This window comes from Struthio camelus, chromosome 1 (genome assembly GCF_040807025.1).
Source record: "Struthio camelus isolate bStrCam1 chromosome 1, bStrCam1.hap1, whole genome shotgun sequence".
Lineage (NCBI taxonomy): Eukaryota > Metazoa > Chordata > Aves > Struthioniformes > Struthionidae > Struthio > Struthio camelus.
In genome coordinates, this window is record NC_090942.1 from 57,895,224 (window position 1) to 57,912,366 (window position 17,143).

At 48.6% G+C, this 17,143-nt stretch overlaps 2 protein-coding genes across 2 annotated transcripts; one reads left to right on the forward strand and one right to left on the reverse strand.

Annotated features, from left to right (window-relative positions):
• Window positions 1-218: 218 nt before the first annotated feature.
• Window positions 219-2,726, forward strand: RPS19BP1 (ribosomal protein S19 binding protein 1). Its single transcript, XM_068941614.1, has 4 exons — window positions 219-306; window positions 409-549; window positions 912-1,009; window positions 2,018-2,726. The coding sequence occupies exons 1-4, from the start codon at window positions 258-260 to the stop codon at window positions 2,150-2,152; spliced, it is 423 nt and encodes a 140-aa protein (XP_068797715.1). The 5' UTR covers window positions 219-257; the 3' UTR covers window positions 2,153-2,726.
• A 9,636-nt stretch (window positions 2,727-12,362) lies between these two features.
• ATF4 (activating transcription factor 4) lies at window positions 12,363-16,017 on the reverse strand. Its single transcript, XM_009665240.2, has 3 exons — window positions 15,474-16,017; window positions 13,840-14,154; window positions 12,363-13,302 (listed from the first exon to the last, which is right to left on the reverse strand). Exons 2-3 carry the CDS (start codon window positions 14,054-14,056, stop codon window positions 12,452-12,454), a joined length of 1,068 nt encoding a protein of 355 aa, XP_009663535.1. The 5' UTR covers window positions 14,057-14,154; window positions 15,474-16,017; the 3' UTR covers window positions 12,363-12,451.
• Between the last annotated feature and the right edge of the window lie 1,126 nt (window positions 16,018-17,143).

A 17,143-nucleotide genomic window follows, 5' to 3' on the forward strand; every position in this document is an offset into this window, starting at 1 on the left:
AGGATGAAGAAACAGCGGCACCCCGCCGCGAAGGCCGCGGCTTCGCCTACCCCTGAGGTGAACCACCCACAACATGGCGCCACAACCCCCTCCTAACCGCCACCAGCCCCTCTGCGCATGCGCGGCAGGCCGGGCGGGGTGGGGCTGGCGCGGCGCGGCGCCGGAAGTGTGGCCGGGCGGGCGCGGAAGGGGCGTGGCTCTCTGCCGGAAGTGTGGCGGTGAACCGGAAGTCGGCGCCGGGTGCGGTGCGCGCGGTCATGTCCGCCTCGTTGTTGCGGCGGGGCCTGGAGCTGCTGGAGACGCCGGGTAGCGGTAGCGGCAGCGGGGCGGTGGGGCCGGCCGGGCCGGGGGTTGGCCTGCACGTGCGTGAGTGCAGCTCGGGTAACGCCGTCCCCGTTTCCCTTGCAGGCCGTGGAAAGGCGCCGGGAGTGCAGCAGCGGGGGCCCGGCGGCCCCCGGGCGGCGGGCGCTGCCAGGCGGAGGAAGGCGGCGCCGGGCCCCGGGAGGAGCAGGGCCACGGTCAAAGGCAAGGCCGTGAAGTCGGCGATAGGTGAGCTCGGGTCCCGCTCTGCTACGCCTGCGGGGAGGGAGCAACACAGGCGACTGCGGCTCCGGCGCGGAAGCAGCTGTGTGCCCCCCCACCCCCTCGCGCCGGGTCTCCTCGTGCTGCCCTTCCCCTCCCCGTCACGGTCCTGCTGTCCCCATCACTCCCTCCCACCCCGTTCTCCCAGATCCCGCCCCCCCCCCCCACACACACTTCTTAAAGGCAGTTTGGTCTGTACAAGTGCCCCAGTCTTCCAACTGGAGCAGTCCCTCACGTTCTCGAGGGCCTGTTCATCCTCCTGCGCCTCTCCCGGTGCTGCTGTCTGGGTGCACAGCTGATGTGTTTTGTCCTACTCTGCTCTGGCCTAGAGGAGTATTGCAAGAAGAAAGCCGTGGATCACTTGAGAACAAATCTGCAGTACATGACAAACGGACGATTTGTTGCAGACAAAGCTGTTACGCAACAAGTAAGGATGTCAGTTCTTTGGAGGTCTGTTTTTCCCTGAGGAATATGGGTGAATGGGAAGTATTCCTAGATCTTCTGGCTTAGACCTAGTCATAAACAGTCAGGTTCTCTCTGGTGGTGGCCTTGGGGAATGTGTGTGTGCAATGGCAAAACAAATTACTGAGCTTTAACCTTTGATATGTGGGCCCCCGCTATGTTCTCTGATAGTAGTTCAAATCTACTGACAATGGTTGGCTTTTCTTACCTCTCACAGACCCTGTTAGGAGCAGTCTAAGGCAGTATTGTGAGGTGGTATAAGCATACAGAGTTATCCACAGTGGAGAGTTTAAAGAAGCTTCAGTTCAGCCCTTCTCCTTATTGTTGACTGAGCATTCCTTCCCTCCAGCTAGAGACTCTTTGGTAAGAAAGTAGATGTGGTGCAGGCTCTTGTCACAAGATCATCATAGCATCTTGAATGATGTGTCTCATCAGCCTAAGAATTTATCTGTGGTCTTCCCCAAGAGATGGTCCTAGGCCTTGACTTTGAAGAGAATAGCGGTGATGATGCTAGAATCTTCATTCATCTTGTGTGAGAAATGACCTTTTAATCTGTACAAGTAGTTTGATTTAGGCCAATTTTTCTCAGGCTAGGGGTTGTAAAAGGTGGTCATGGTGTATTAGAAAATGCTGAAGGAATTCCACCAAGTTCTTTGGTTGTCAGGTTGTCTCATGAAGAGAAACAGGACAAAAGGAGGTCACAGTTTCAGAAAAGTTTAGGTTGAAATCGGGGTTTCTATGTCAGTGACAGTTACCGGAGAGTAGTTGTCATATTTGGCTCCACATACTAAAGTGGCGTTTGCTGCTGTTCCAGTGACCTGCTTTGGTTAACACGGGTAAATTCCTCTCTGTCGTCTTTGGAGGCATTCCAGAATTTGCATAGTGGGGGGGGGGGGGGGTCCTGCAGACGGCTTTGAGAATTCCCATGTGTGGTCTAGATTAACAACAGTGGCTGTCTTTTTCTCGTCTGAAGATTCTTACCCAGAACAGAGGCAGGAAATCCAAAGACCGGCCTCCAGAGAAGAAGACAAAGAAGAAATCTGAAGGCACTGTCTTCACTGAGGAAGATTTCCGTAAATTTGAGAGAGAATACTTCGGGACAGCTTAAACAATGTGCCAGCAATTCTTGCGGCTCCAGTCTTTCTGCAGCTCAGTGTTCAGAACATAGAACTGGCCCTGTCCTCAACTTGTTTGAGATGGGATGTAGGAGACGTGCCTCTTCATCAACAAGCAACACCACACTTGCAGAGAAACTCTGCATCTGTGCAGAACTTGTTACTTGCTAGCCAAAGCCGAGGAGGTTGTCTTGGCTCTGCGATGTTTTGTCTTTATAATTACCCACCTCCAGCTAACATGTCTCTTACATTCTTGATGTAGAAGAGTGGAGCAAGCCAAGTATGAATCTTGTTCCTCTTCCTCAGGATGCAAGGCCTCTGCTACCTGTATTACTCGGCAAGGAGCTTTTAAAGTTCTATATCTCAATGGAGGAAATATTTGGGACCAGCAGAAATAAATCATCAGAAGAAAGGGAAGGATGCTTTGAAAGACTGTATGTAAAAGCAGAAGTTAAACTTGAGCAGTCTTGCAGTTTCTGTTCTTATTACAGCCTCTGCCAGGCTTTTCTGTCATTGCAAAAAGTTTATATATGTTATGCGATTAAATAAGGCCTTTTGTAGATACTACGTACCCTTGCTTTTGTGATAGTGATTATGATGACTGGCTGTGATTGACGAAGGCAAAGCAAGTCATCCATCTGATCCAAGAATCACTGTCTTTAGGATGACTCAGTCATGCGAATAGCCTCTCTCTGATTCATGTTGACACATCTATTTAATCCTCTCTCTGACATACTCAGCCCTCCAAAGAGCACAGGTTGGAACAGAAATGACTCCTGTGTTTGGCCTGCTCATGGTCTGCCTTCTCCAAGGGAAAGTTCTGATGTAGAGAAAGTTGTTCTTCAGATGCTTACACCTGAGCCCATCCAGCCGAGGTTCCAGCTGCACAAGGAGGGCATCGGTGCTAAGCATTGCTGGCTCCCACAGCCAGGAGGGGTTGTGACCCCGATGTCAGACTTTCTTGGCATGAAGTTGTAAAGTGTGCCTCTGTCCTATCCTGCAAGCATTCCTTCCTGGTGCACAGCAGCAAGTGAAAACAGGATGTGATGTTGGCTTGATGGGAAAATTTTTCTACAAGATAGCTGCTAAATTTTCTGTTGCAACAAAGAGATGGCCCAGAAGGTGGGAGTGTTGTTCCAGACCCTGTTCCCCTTGCTGAACTGCTGCAAATGCGCTTCTAGGGAGTTCCAACCACTGCCCTTTCTGCCCCTTGCCTAACAAAAGGGGAACTGTGTTCCCTTGAAATAAAGGGGTATGGAGAAGGACTATACCAAGCCTCGGTTAGTGTGGCTCATGAGTTACTTGCAAGTAGTTTGGCTGTGCTGCAGCTGCTAAAATACAAGCACAGGAAGGAATTCAATATCTCTTCCCTGCTCTCTGATTATAATCCCTGGTGTCCTCTTAATTCTGTGTCTCCTCTGCTGTATTGTTTCTGTCTTGTCTGCATGGTGGAAGTTAACCCAGATGTACGAGGTCCAGACAGGAGAAATAGTGGACAGACTGAAGTGCGTGCACTGGAAATCATTTAATAGGATGTGGTAGGGGATTTTGTTTAATAGGATCAGTTCAACTATCTGCAGCCAAAAGTGGTAAAGAGCAGAATAGTGCAAGGGCTGATTCCTTTATTTTTGAGTTTGTTCCTGCTTCCAAAATGGAGAGAGATGTGCAAAATGGAAGAGAATGACTGCCTGCTTTTTAAAAAGAACAAATCGTTTGAAGAAGTAGTTGAGCAAAATGTATATGTACCACATGTCTTTAAAGCCTCTGTGCTCTGCTGCAATCTGTATAGCCTAGTCTAACACATGCAGCTGTGTGTGAAGTTGTCATGAAGTATGTTAGCAGTGTGCAAAGGCTTGCCATGCCACCGATCAATCGACTCTTGAAACAAATTGCTGAGGTGGTGCTTTTTTTATGATGCCCCCACCTTCAGTGCTTTGCAGTTGCTTTGACCCTGTAGGTCCTCTGTGTCACTCCCTGCATGTCCTCTACCAGTCCCTCCTACACACCCCGGCTTCTGTGATTGTTCAGTTTCTGGGCCCTTCTTCTTGCAGATTGAGGAAAGCAAAACCATCCTTTGTTCCAGAAAGGAGCACTAGGGGTGGTTCACTCTCTTTGTACTCTCTATTTGCTTGCAAATATAAGAAATAGGAAAGCTATTCTTTCAAAGTTAAGGAGGAACTTTAAAGATGCTTTCCCCCCCCCCCCCAGCAGCTTTCCCCAAGGGTAATAGCACCCAGATTTGTGCAGATTTCAGGTTGGATGGGAGCGCTCATTACTAGTTGGAAAGATTATTACTGCCAACACAAGTGATCAATGTACTTGTGACTATATGCCATGAAGCCTTGTATTGTTTGAGAGAGTAAAGTTACCTGCCAAACTGGATTTTGCCAGCTGAAATCAAACTTAGTTGTACAGCCAACAGCATCCTCAAATAAATTAAAGTTTATATTGCAGGAGGAAGGAAAAGCAAGCAGATGTGAAAGAATGGCTCTAGATAAACCAGTGTTTTGCAGGGACCAAGATCTGGCATTTTTCCCCCTCTGTAATAAAACTGGAGCTCCTCTGAAGGGAGAACAGCAGTGTCACCCACACATTGGGTAGGTAAGGGCAGGAGTTGGCACCTGAGGGGGATGTCCTCAAGCCAGAGAGGTGAATAGGTGCCAGCCTGTTGCGTTTGCCTGGTCAAGAGCTAAAACTATTTAAGCATCTTCTTACACTCCCTACTGTCTGTATTATGACCTAGTTCATAGCTACGTTGGGCCAGGGAACACCAGCAAGTTACTCTCTCCCAAACCCAGGTGCTCCTTAATATCTGCAGGAGCCTGTGTGAAGGTGGGCCCCACGGCCTCCTGCCACGTACCGAGTAAGCTGGGCACGCCAGGTAGCGTGCTGGTACTTCGAGCCCTGCTGGGATACCAGGAGGCGGCTGACTTAGAGCAGCTTGTGGCTTCTCTCTGTTGCTCGCAACCAGACTTTGGTGCCCCCCTGCCTGGAGGGGGAAGAGGGAAGGAAGGAGGGCGCAGCTTCGATTGCTGCGATAGTTGCTCTTTCTACCTGGCCCCTGTCCAGCACAGAGGCACCATTTCCCAGGATGGAAGCTCACAGGCTGCAGCCTGCAACCACCAGACCTGTCAGACCACATTGCTCTCCCTTGCAGCTGTGAGCTGCGGCGCAGGGAGGCTTCCACTGCTGCGGGGCGAGGGCCGCATGCTGGCTGAGCTCATCGGGCGCCGTGCTCTTGGCTCTCTTCCCAGCTCTGCGACACTGGCTGAGTATCCTTCCGCAGAAAACGGAGGTAGCTGAGCTGGAGAAGAGGGAGGGTGCCATCGTACAGTACTTCTCACCCACACGCAGCAGGAAATGGGAGTGGGAGGCAGCAAGCAGCTTTAATATAAACGCAAATAAAAGCTCTGGAGTATTATCAATGTGGTAGAGTCTTTCCAGGGAAGCGGTTTAGAGGAGGAAGAGTAGTTCCCTGATGCTTAGAATTGGCCTAGCTTATTGTGAATAAGATTCATGAAGCTAGTTAATGGCCTATCGCTCCCTCTGCTATGTGAATGGAAAGCAAACAGAAAATTTGTTCAGGCAGGTACAAACTAGTGTAACTGAGCGGCTCATCGTCTCTGCTATACCAGCAGATTATGACAGTTTCTTACTGTAAAAAGAATAACAGCTAATATCATATATATATATATGGGGGGGGGGAGGGGAGACTGTAAATGCAAACCAATCAAGCATGGTTGCCCAGGATGAAAAGATTAACTTCTTTCCTCTAAATAACATAGCAGAAACAAACATGGCTATGAATGAACCAAGACATGCTGTAAAGCTTGCTCAAGCAAACAAGACTTAAGATGCAGAAAAGGCACTGACTTTTTTTTTTTTTTTGTTTGAAAACCATGACTGAGGGATTCTTAAAACCTTTGGGAATGTCAGCCTGTGGTTTCATTCATTTTCAGGACTGACTCCCATTTCAGAGCCAGGGTCTTGCTGATGATCAACACAGTGTCAAAGCCTACAACGCTGGGGGGCTCTTGAACGCTTTAGATGAGGGGCTGCTTGTTATAGAAAGGGAGCCCAGCAGCAGTGCCCTGAATAACACATGCCATAATAGTTAAAGCAAGTGAAACTTTCTCGTTTTGAGGCAAGGAGAGCAGTCAGTTCTACTGAAAAATGAGGAATGTAAAACAAGGCGAGTTGCTAATGCCTGCTTACAGCTCGAGCTCCAGCTGAGCGCAGCTGAAAGGTTAGTTGGTTTGAGCAGGATTAAAGGTTTGCGTGTCTATCCATAGTTACATCAAATAGGATTAACAGTGCCAACCACTACCTGTCGGGGGCAGGGGAAATAAGAAGTATGAAAGTTGTTCTGCATCCGTCTGCAGGGTTAGGTGCACCTTCTTCTGAGCGAATTAGCTGTTGGCAGGGCTAACCCAGTAATCTGGCCAAGCTGATCTGTCCTCAGCTGCACTATCTGCACGTCAGCAAGTTAATTTATCATCTCGGCTAGCCCATCTTTAATGGGAGGCGAAGACTGGATGTCTTTCGCCGACCGTACATTCGCTGCAGTGGAGATACAACGGAGTTATGCTGACAGCCGGCAGCACAAAGGAGGGCTTGTATTTCTGAGGGCTCTGTCGCTCCATCTGTGGGCAGAACTAGCAGATTCTCGTCCCTATATAAATTAAGCCGGCGCTTCTCCTGCGCTTGGAATTCACTCCCTGCAATTTTTTTAAAGGGTGTGAATGTGTAAAAGAGAGGAAAGGGGCAGCTGAAGGAGAAATGAAAAGCAACTACCCATTACATGTGCTTATATAAGATGGAAATTAGAGCTTGTTGGTTGAGCTAGCTTCATTTGGTGGCTTATGACACTGCATGAGTGCACAGAAAAATAATGCAAATGCAGCATAGTTGGGACACCTGAGTAGCTGAAATAATTTTCTTATTATTTCAGGAGAACCTTACTGCCCTATTAACTCCTAGGGCCCAACTAAACAGCCTGGAGCATTTCAGTGGAAAATCAGCAAATAGGAGCTTTCTTGGCCTAACAAGGGATGCTCACGGTGAGACTCCAAGCCTGTCCTTGCACTTTGCACTGGAAATGAAATATAACAGGAGCATTTGTACTGGTCTGTGCTAGAAGGCTGTGAATATATCAGAAGGCCGGAGGAAGAAAGGTTGTCTCCAGAAGCTACCTGAATTGAAAAAAAATTCAAGAAGAAATTTTTCAGTTGAAGAAAAAATGAGTATGCATGAGATGGCAATTGTGTTGGACAGTGAGTAGGAAGGATGATATGGATACTATTGTATTTGAAGGCCTATGCCTCTGAAAAGGTGAAGAAAACTGGTATTGCTGTTAGCCAAAACTTATGTATTTCCCACAAAAAAAAAGGCTTTCTGAATTAGAGAAAGGTTTGGTAAGTGGAGAAAATAGTCACTACACGTCAATGAGGACCAAGAAAGCAAGGGCCTTCTCAAAACACAGAGAAGTCTATGGATATGCCAAGAAAGGAAGCTGAACCACACTTTGAAAAGGTGAGGCAATACTCAGAAAGGCTGTGGGATGCATGGGCAAGATAATGAATATATTTTTTCCAAGAGGCATTTGACTTCTTTCTAGAGATGACATGGTTTTGGGGTGGGGTACAGGGGTTGTGAATGGGCTGTAGGAAATTGTTTCAACCAGAGTAACTTACTTTTTTTTTTTTTTTTTTTTTTTAAAACTAGTCCAGTTCAGCAGTGCTGAGGGAGCATTCATCTCCCAAAGGACAGCCTGTCCTTGCTGCTATTTCTGGGCTTTCTGCCAGGGCAAAAGCTATTTGGAAGATTTTTATCATCATCCTATCTTCACTCTCCAAAGCTGCAGCTGGGGATTTATTTTTGTAAGCAAGTAAATGCGCTGCAAAGGTGCATCTGGTTCTCCACAGAGGCAAGAGAAGAGGTTGTCGGCGGCGGCGGTGGTGGTGGTGGTGGTGGTGGTTTCCTCTTTCTGTTGGCCAAAAGAAGTGCAAGCACCTGGGGCCCTCTAAATGGGGTGGGGGGGGGGGGCAATGAGGAAGGTAGCGGTAACAGCAGCATATTGTGATAGCAGCAGAAACAAATCTTGTGAGAACGAGGCCGTGTGTCGTAAGAGCAGCTCTGCGAGCGGCAAACCACACGGTGGTGTTTGGCTATATATGGGAATAGTCGATGCCTCTTCATCAAGTAGCATAAGAGCAAATAAGCAATGGCAGCCTGCGGGCCAAACAACTGAGCCCCCTTTGAGTCCACTTCACTGCCCTTAATTCAGAGGAAAATTCACTGAGGCAGAAATCCTATCAATCAATCAGCCCTGCCACCTTCAAATTCAAAGAGCTTTTATGTACTGTGGCTTGAGGGAGTTCTGCTGTTGCCAAACCTGTGGAAGGACTGGTGTAGGTAAAGCCTGCGTTTCACACCCTGAAATCTATTTCTGGACATTGTATCACCCTGTAGGTAAACTGCAAGGGTTCAGTTGAAACACACTTGCTCTAAGAGGCTGTGAGAGAAAAAAAAAAAAAAAAAAAAGACAGCTCATGCGGCTTGCGAAATGTAAAATCAGTCACCAGGTAGGACGCCATCAGCTGCGGAGCTGTTCTCTCCCAGACTGGGCTTTTAATGTCTTCTCCGTGCTCCTTGCCTCCTGTGGCACACAAGGCAAGCTGCTCGGCTGCGGAGCAAAATGGCAAGATGCTGGCCGTGCCTAACACAAGGCTGAAGGAAAGGCTAATAAATGCAGAGGAGGATTCAGCCGTCGTTTCCAGCCAGTATAAAATCTTAACTATGTTACCAGGAATGGAAACAAAGCAGCATTTCAACAGGCACTAGCAGTGTATAAGGTTGCTGCATTGGCTGCCTCTGAAAAGCTGCAAAAAATAAAGAAACCAACTGGAGTTTCCAGCGCTCTTTAAGGGCAGGTTTCTCTCCCGAGAGGAGTTCTGTAAAACACACCCATATACATGGCAGAGCGGGAGAGCTTTTCTTTGTAAAGGAGCATGGATGCATCATGCATTCCTTGTCTCCTTTTCTAGCTCAGTCTTCCTTCCCTGGAGTGATTTTAATTTGGTAAATTGGGGCTACATACTCTCCAGAGAGCTGTAGAAACGAGAAGCAGCTATTTCCTTGCCAGCACAGAAACTGCCTCCTCAGCCTGCAGAGCATTAACTCAAGAGAAAAGCTGAATTAATCAGGGTTGTGTCAGAGCCGGTCCTGCCCTGGCTGGGGTGAGGGGACAGATGGATTTCCTGACAACCATTGCAGGCTTGGAGTGAGCTGAGTAAGGGTTACGGGAAATGCCTGCAGCCCCCTCACCCCATGCTGCTACTAGGTTTAAGCAGTAGCTGCAATGGCTCTAGGGGAAGCAGAGGTGGCTGCTCTGCGGTTGAAATGGGAGACCAGCAGTTCGGGAGGAGAAGCCACTTGCTTATACAAGTGCCCATGTTTTCTATGGCTCAGCTGAGACCAAGCACATTAAGGGTCGCTCCAGGGACAGCTTTAACCCACCAAGAGGAGGGTTATCTGGCTCATTGCATCTAATTATTCCCATCCCCAGCCTTGCAAGTCCAGCTGACCTAAAGGAAACCCTATTAGGTTGCTTTACCTCCCGAACCAGACCAGTACCTCATCGCTGCATGTAGTCACCAGCAAGCGCTAGAGAACAAAGCAGCTGTTAAAGCCAGACCATGATTTCCCTGCCAGTTTCCAGTGTTTCCCATGTATACAGTGCAGAGTGGTTAGAGCACTTGCCCCTGGAGCTAAGAGACTGGGGAGGATGCTCCCATGAGGATGAGGAGGTCAGGCTGAGACTCCTCAAACAGGGACCTGCTTTGTGAAAGCCAAGCTGAGGATCTTAGTTATGCACCCCAATTTTTCGTGCATCCTGAAAATCTTTGGTAACATTCAGCAAGAAATTTAACAAAGAAAGAAAAAATGAGCATCTCGTCCCTCAGGAAGTTGGGGGGGGGGGGGGTGAAATGAAAGGGAAATCCCTTGCACAGGCACTGGAAAGAAAAAGGGGTGGTGCGAGATCAAGTCAGGGACTCTTTGCTGTAATTTAAATAGCATCCAGGTTACCCAAGCATCAGCTCCTAAGCATAGACAAGTCACTGCTGAAGGCCTGGTCCTTTCAGGCCCCCCCTCCTCCAAACCCGCCCCCCCCCCCCAACCAGCAAGCAGTTACCTGCTGCCTGCACTTACCTACTTCATCTGCTTCCTAAAAAAGCCTACACACAGCAGGTCCCAGAGAGTAATGCTGTAATGCTATTATCCCTGTGTCACACATTAGCTAATGGCTTGGGAAATGAAAAGGGCTGGAGGATTGCAGTCTTAGCTTGAGGACATAAGGAGCTTAAGCGTCAGAAACGAGAGGCTGCAATAGGGCCAACGATTTTCTGTTTTAACTAACATTACACGCCCTCTCCCCACCGCTTTCAAGGCCTGGCTGGAGCCCAGCACTGGCCAAGGCCAGTCCTGTAGCCACTGTACTGCGTGTATGAACACCAGCCAGGCCGAGACATGTAGGTGCCTAAGCCTGGGGAGATTACTGGGTGTTGTCAGTACACGTGAGGAGTAGTATTAACTGCTTGGGAAAGTATGTGCACATCCACATGCCAAAACTGTATCTGGCAGGCCAAGCAAGGATTAAGGAGTTTGCTCATGTTACTAAATCTGCATGTCAATAGCCAAAAACACACACACACACACACACACACACACACACACACACACAATTACAAAATGGCAAATTCTGAAGCTCCTATTAGCAGAAGTCAACCTTCAGGAGTCTTAGAGCTGACTAAGTGGACTTTACTGAATTAAGACCTTGACAAAACTAGAACCAGTCACAAAGGATTTCGTAACACTGAGCAGCTAGACTATATATAAACTTGCCCACTGAGTACCTCATTAAATGTAATGTCTACAGGTAGAAACCATCCAAGTACACATGCTCCTACCTGTCACCTTTGTATTCAATTTTTCTTTGGGGTATAATAAAAACCATCACAGCAGGTTTTCCCCTGTTGAGTCTTATGCTTTCTCCCACATTCTCCAGAAATAGAGAAATAACTTGTTTGTGCAGCCCCAGATAAGAAACACTTAGCTCGACAAGCCAGGCTGCAGCTTGCTATCAACAAACCCCACTCATATACCCAGCACACATACGCTTCTTTACATTTTCTTCACAAGCCACGCTGCTTCCTCAAGACTAGTTAAAATAATTTTATAAATGTCTTTCCTGGGGAGTAAAAAGTCAAAATTAGGTCTGCATCTCAAATTCTGATACTCTTCACCTACATTTAAAGCAGCCAAGGAGATTTTTTCATTTGGTGAAAAACATCTCCCACTGTTCTAAGTGCACTAGAGTAACATTTATTTTACCTAACATACCGTTGCCTAAGCACAGAACCTAACACAGCACCTAGTTTAATTGAAATTGTGCCAGCTTGAGCCCAGGAACAGCTCTGGCAGAGAGAAATCAGATTTTCAACTTGTTCTAGAAACAGGCAGGAAGAAAAAACACAAGACTTAACAATGCCCTTAGTCAGCTCTTTACTTTCTTCCAAGACCCACTACTGCAAACTTGCTTTGTGGCTTACACCTAAAAAGGTGGTTCAAGTTCGTACTCAAATCCAGTTAAAATTCAACCAAATCCCTTGCAACTTTTCCAAGAACTGGCCTTTCTACAAGTCAGTGTGTTTAATCAAAGCTAAGTTCCTATCATTTCCCTAGTCTCTCCTGTTGAGTTCTTCAGATACCTTTTTGATTACACCTCTACTACTCAACAGCTAAGGGCACCTCAGTGTGATTTCCCACTCACTTGTTCAGAATGTATGGGAAGCACTACTCAACCATATGTAAAGCCACAGTAGGTGACAAGCCACATGAGTCACTAGATGAAATTAACAGATTGAAGGCAAATGACCTATAGCGTGTTTTTAATTCTGATCAGGCACAGAAGCAACGCTGCTTACCACCACCCCAAGACTGTGTTGTCTCCACACCACAGCACTTGCACTGCATCCATTCACCAGTGGTAAATTTTACACTTAGTTGTATGCTATGTAGCAGTGTACTCTAATGCCAGTAGTAGCAAACCCCAGGAACTATGACATTTTTTATTCGGATGTAGGTAACGTGCTACAAGTTTTAGCTGTTTTAAAAGTACCAAGTTATCTCACACACAGAATCTCACATTTACTATAAAATAATTTATTAGGCAGTAATACACAGCTTTAGCACCAAGCTTATATACATGCACATAAAAACTACTGACTACTCTACTCAGGGCCTCTAGCTCTTTTGCCCTTGGCCTTGCGGACCTCTTCAATCAGATCTTTTAAGTACTGAATTTCCTTACTTAGGGAATCTGCTTTCTCCTTCAGGGCCTGATTCTTCTGCTCCAACTCTCTGCACTCCCCAGATAGTGCTTCCTGTTCTGCCCTCTTCTTCTGCCGGTAACGGGTGGCAGCTGTCTTATTTTGCTCCATCTTTTTCAATTTCTTATCTATTTTCTTTTCTCCTTTCACCTTTGCTGACACTACCTTCTCTGCAGGATGATCATACGGTTTGGACCGCACAGAGCCAGAACTGGCATCTGTAGGAAACTGGCTGTCATTGGGGGATCCAACTGAAGTGTTAGGACTATTTTGGGGTGTTCCCAGATAGGAGTCTGGGCTCATACATATTCCACTATCATCAGAATGGTTCTCCTCCTCTTTCTCAGACTTGGTGATCACTACCACAAAGGTGGGGCCTTCTTGTTTTCTTTCTCCTTCCAGAACATCCACTTCACTACCTAGTTCTAAACTAAATGAATGGTCTGGAGTGGAAGTCAGAGACCCTGGGGAGAGGGGAAAAGACCAAAGGGAAGTCAATGGGGCCATGTGATCTGCTCCAATTGGAGATTCAGGGAGAGTAGTGATTAGGTCAGTTATCAGTGGAGGTTCTTTGTTGTGAAATTCCTGGGTGGTAGGGTTAAACAGGAGATCACACGTGTCTTCCAACGTGGCCATTAGCTCGTCTGGTGAGACGGTGGCTTCCAGATCTTCCATACCTAACAGGGCATCAAAGTCAAATTCCTTCAGATCCATCTTCTCCACCATCCACTCCATGCCAGAGAAGGCATCCTCTGCACAAGAGAGCAAGTTACCAATTCATTAAGTTAGCCACAAACGCAGTTCAAGCTTCTGAAAGTTATACAGAATGGAAATCTTAACACCTTCCCCAGTTCTTATATTGGTATGAAAAATTCAACTAGCAGAAAAATTCTGCTGCCATTAGCTGCAAGAGACTGCCAGGGACAACGTAAGCCATCCAGCTGTTCAGGCATTTCATCCCTCTTATTCCTCTAAGGTCTGTAGGGGTAAAAATATTCAGGGCCCTTGGAAACACACAACTGTTCAGTTTCTCACAGCCCCTTCCAGGGAATACTACTGTAGCAATTGGTAAGTTACAAAAATGGCTAGAGAAGTGTCACTTCACCATACACACGGTTTTGTCTCATCTGGAAAGGATCTGTATAATGCAGCATAATACTACAGGCATGCATGTGAGGCCGTCTTCTACACATTCATGAAAACTTAGCAGTTTAATTCTCAAGGTAACATTACTAAACATTTATGTGCAATTATCAAAACAGATGTACCTTACAAGCAAAATACCTTACCCTGGCTGCTATCTATGGTGTTGCCTAAACTGTCCACAGTGAGCCAATTGGAGGAGACTGCCTTAGCCTTTTCGCTGGAGAACCCATGCGAACTGAGGGGCTCGGCCACCTCCAGGTAGTCATCTAGGAGTCCCAGACTTTCCTCAGCCACCGAACACGGCTGGCTGAAGGGGGACAACGAATCCCCCAACAGCATCTCGTTGTTCAAGAGGCTCATCTTGGTCGATTTTTAGTACTTTGATGTCGAAGGATGCAGACAAGTAGAGGGTGTTTACGTCGATTACAGCAATGCTGCTGTGCGGTGCCTTGAAAAGCCTGCAAGGATGACATTTGAAGTCCATCAGTGACAAGTGTGACTTTTCAAATTAATTCAATCCAGCCCTTACTCTACTGGGATATAACTTTTCAAAATAAGTGGCATTTAACAAAATATCACAGAACACAATAGGCTCATGTGACTTCCCCATTTTTACAACTGCCCTTTGCTGGCAACATACCATTTTTGCATCCGAGCTCCTTCCTAAAGGCTTCTCGCTTCGCCAGAGCTCCTGCTACACAGCAGAGCCAGCTGTAATAACCACGAGGCCTTCCCTCCGGTGTGAAAACCCCCGCGGGAGACCCACTCGACTTCCTCATGACCATATATGGGCACGGCGCCTGTGGCAGAGCCCCGCCCACCCCGCTGCCCTGACGCAAAGCCTACGCCAGCAGCCGCAGCCATTTCATGATCTTGCTGCCTGCATCTGCCTACCGCAGACACGGGCCGCCATTTTGTATCCTGCCACGTTTCCACTGGGGCTTATCGAGGAGCACCTGGTGTCTCGCAGATGACCGCTAAGACTTTGTAAGGGCAGAGTAGACCTCGGTACTGGGGGCGGGGGGGGGACAATACTAAATCAGATGGAACTGGAATAACCTCTCAGGACTGGGAAAGTCTCTGAAATAAGCCGACTTACAAAATGGGGAAGCTGGACGACAAGGTGAATCGATTGTCACGCACCACCTTCAGTGGAGTATCCAGAAGGTATGAAACCCCCCTCCGGACATTCAGGGCACGCTTAACACTACGTTATTAAAGCATTACAATACTGCTGCCACTTTACTACTAACCGTCCCTAATAATCTACTCAGGATAAAACACAAAATGGTATTTATACCCTTACAAGTCCGATGCCTCCAATGCCCTATTTTTCCCCCATTCCCCTATATTAGATTGGGGGAAGAAAAAAAAAGAAAACACACTTCCTCAGGGATGAAAAAGTCCCACTGAAATAAGAATCCCAACCCTACTTCCCTACTCTTGAGAACCGAGTTTCCCGAACTAGAGATAACACAGAAACTCCTCATAGTTTCTTTCAAAATATTATTTCCTTCAATTCCACCCCATGACAGGCTGAGCTTACAGCCGGGAAATGGCATTCATCAACATAGTCTAGACCGTACCATGGTAAGACGGACCTTCCTGCCAAATCCCTCATCACCCAGGCACCTTTTTCCCGGGAAATGCCACTCATTACCGTAGGGGTGACAAACCGATCCCTCCCCCTCCTCAAGAAAACCCACTCCAAGGGAAAAAACACAGAAGGGCAAAACAGAAGGCAGAGAGATCGCCGTCCCTCCCACACGGTACTCACGCCATGGTTGCAGATGCCGGGGATGTGCCGAGGCCGCCGCCGCTGCTGCTGCGCCTGCTGCACTGGCCGATGCCGCCGCTGGCCCTGCCGCCCTTAAAGAGCCATGGCGGCCAGGGGAGGGGAGGCTGCTCCGGTCCGCGCTGCGCGGGGAGGTGCTACGGGCACAGCCACTGCCACTACTATTCCTAAGTTCAGCTACAGACAGACAATGAGGTGGCAATGTCCGCGCCCCATCTTTATATAGTGCTACCGCCGAAGAAACGAGATCCGGTGATGGTGTGTCCTTCCGCCAACCGTCACCTGCCCCTCCCCAGCGCTCGGCGGCGTGCAACCTCTCTTTCTTGGTTCTCTACTTCCAACCAGCTACGCTTTAACCGCCAGAGCCACCAGCAGGAGCTACCACCCCAACCCCCTCAGCCACGGAACAGCCGGCGGGGGGGGGGGGGGGACTATATGATGCTCGTCGCGCCGGCCGTCGCCGCGCTCAGCGCGGTCGCGTCACGTGGCGGAGCAGTTGAGGACGCTCCTCCTCCCCTGCTTGGGATGGGGGAGGGGGCTCCTAACCGCCAGCAAAGGCAGGGCTCTCGGGCTGGAGGCATCACGCACGTGGCCACGTGGGAAGCGGGGCGCTGATTGGCTGAAGCGAGTTATTCACGTGTACGGTGAGCTGCCATTGGCCAGGACTTGAAAGAGGCCAGATGCCGAGGGGGAAAGGAGAAGGGCGCTGGGGAAACGGCGCCTTGTGGGGAGTGTGGGGGTGGTGCTGCTCCTTGCGCAGTCTGCAGCCTGCGACCCTCACCGCGGCTCCGGCCTTTCCCTTCCCTACCCCTCCTGAAGCAGCGCTTTCCCCCTTGGTCTCCAATGGCTCCTGTGGTCCCCTGCCCGAAGCCCTGCTGAGTTCAGGGCTCGCAGGCTGAGGCGCAGGCATAGGCTCACTGCCTTGAAGTGACCAGGCAGTGGGCCACCATGAGCTCCTGCTCCTGCAGATAACGTGTCCGCCCAGGGCAGCTTGGCCTTCCCTCCCTGCTTGTCAGACAAATGCAGCCCTTAGATTATGGCTGTTTTGGGGCACAGACAGTGTGTCTATCCCTCTGTACCACATGCAGCCTAATTAACGTGTGCATGTTCGAACTGGGCCTGCTGGTCTTGCTGCAGCTCTGGCGCAGTATTGACCTGGAGTGGTTCATGCGGAGTTGTGCTGGAGATCCACAAGCTAAAAATGAATTAGGTTATTTCCTAGCTGAGGAAAGAGAACTTCCTCTCCTCCCATACGGTTTCACATTGACACAGTTGCTTCTCTGTTCTCTGTACAGACATTGCTCGGGCTAACATGAGCGTTAGTGGATCACCTACATAGCCTAACAGCTGAACAGGGCAGCGTCACCTTGGAAAGTTTCTAAAGTGCAGTTTCACATTATGCTTTATCTGATCTAAATCAACTTGAGGCTCGGAAAGAAGGCAGTCCTGCTCCCTTCCCTGCACCCGGTTCCTGGCAGTACAATCCCACAAGCTCATCTGGCCCCTTGGGTGAGCCAGCTAGCTAACCCAGCAGGAAAACTGATGGGGGTCAGTCATTTTCTGCTGGTTTAGGTCCCCTAATTTTCACTTGGGTCAGGCAAACATCAGTCAGCTCAAGTGAGCTGGAGTGAGAAGGTCGCCTTAGAGTGGCA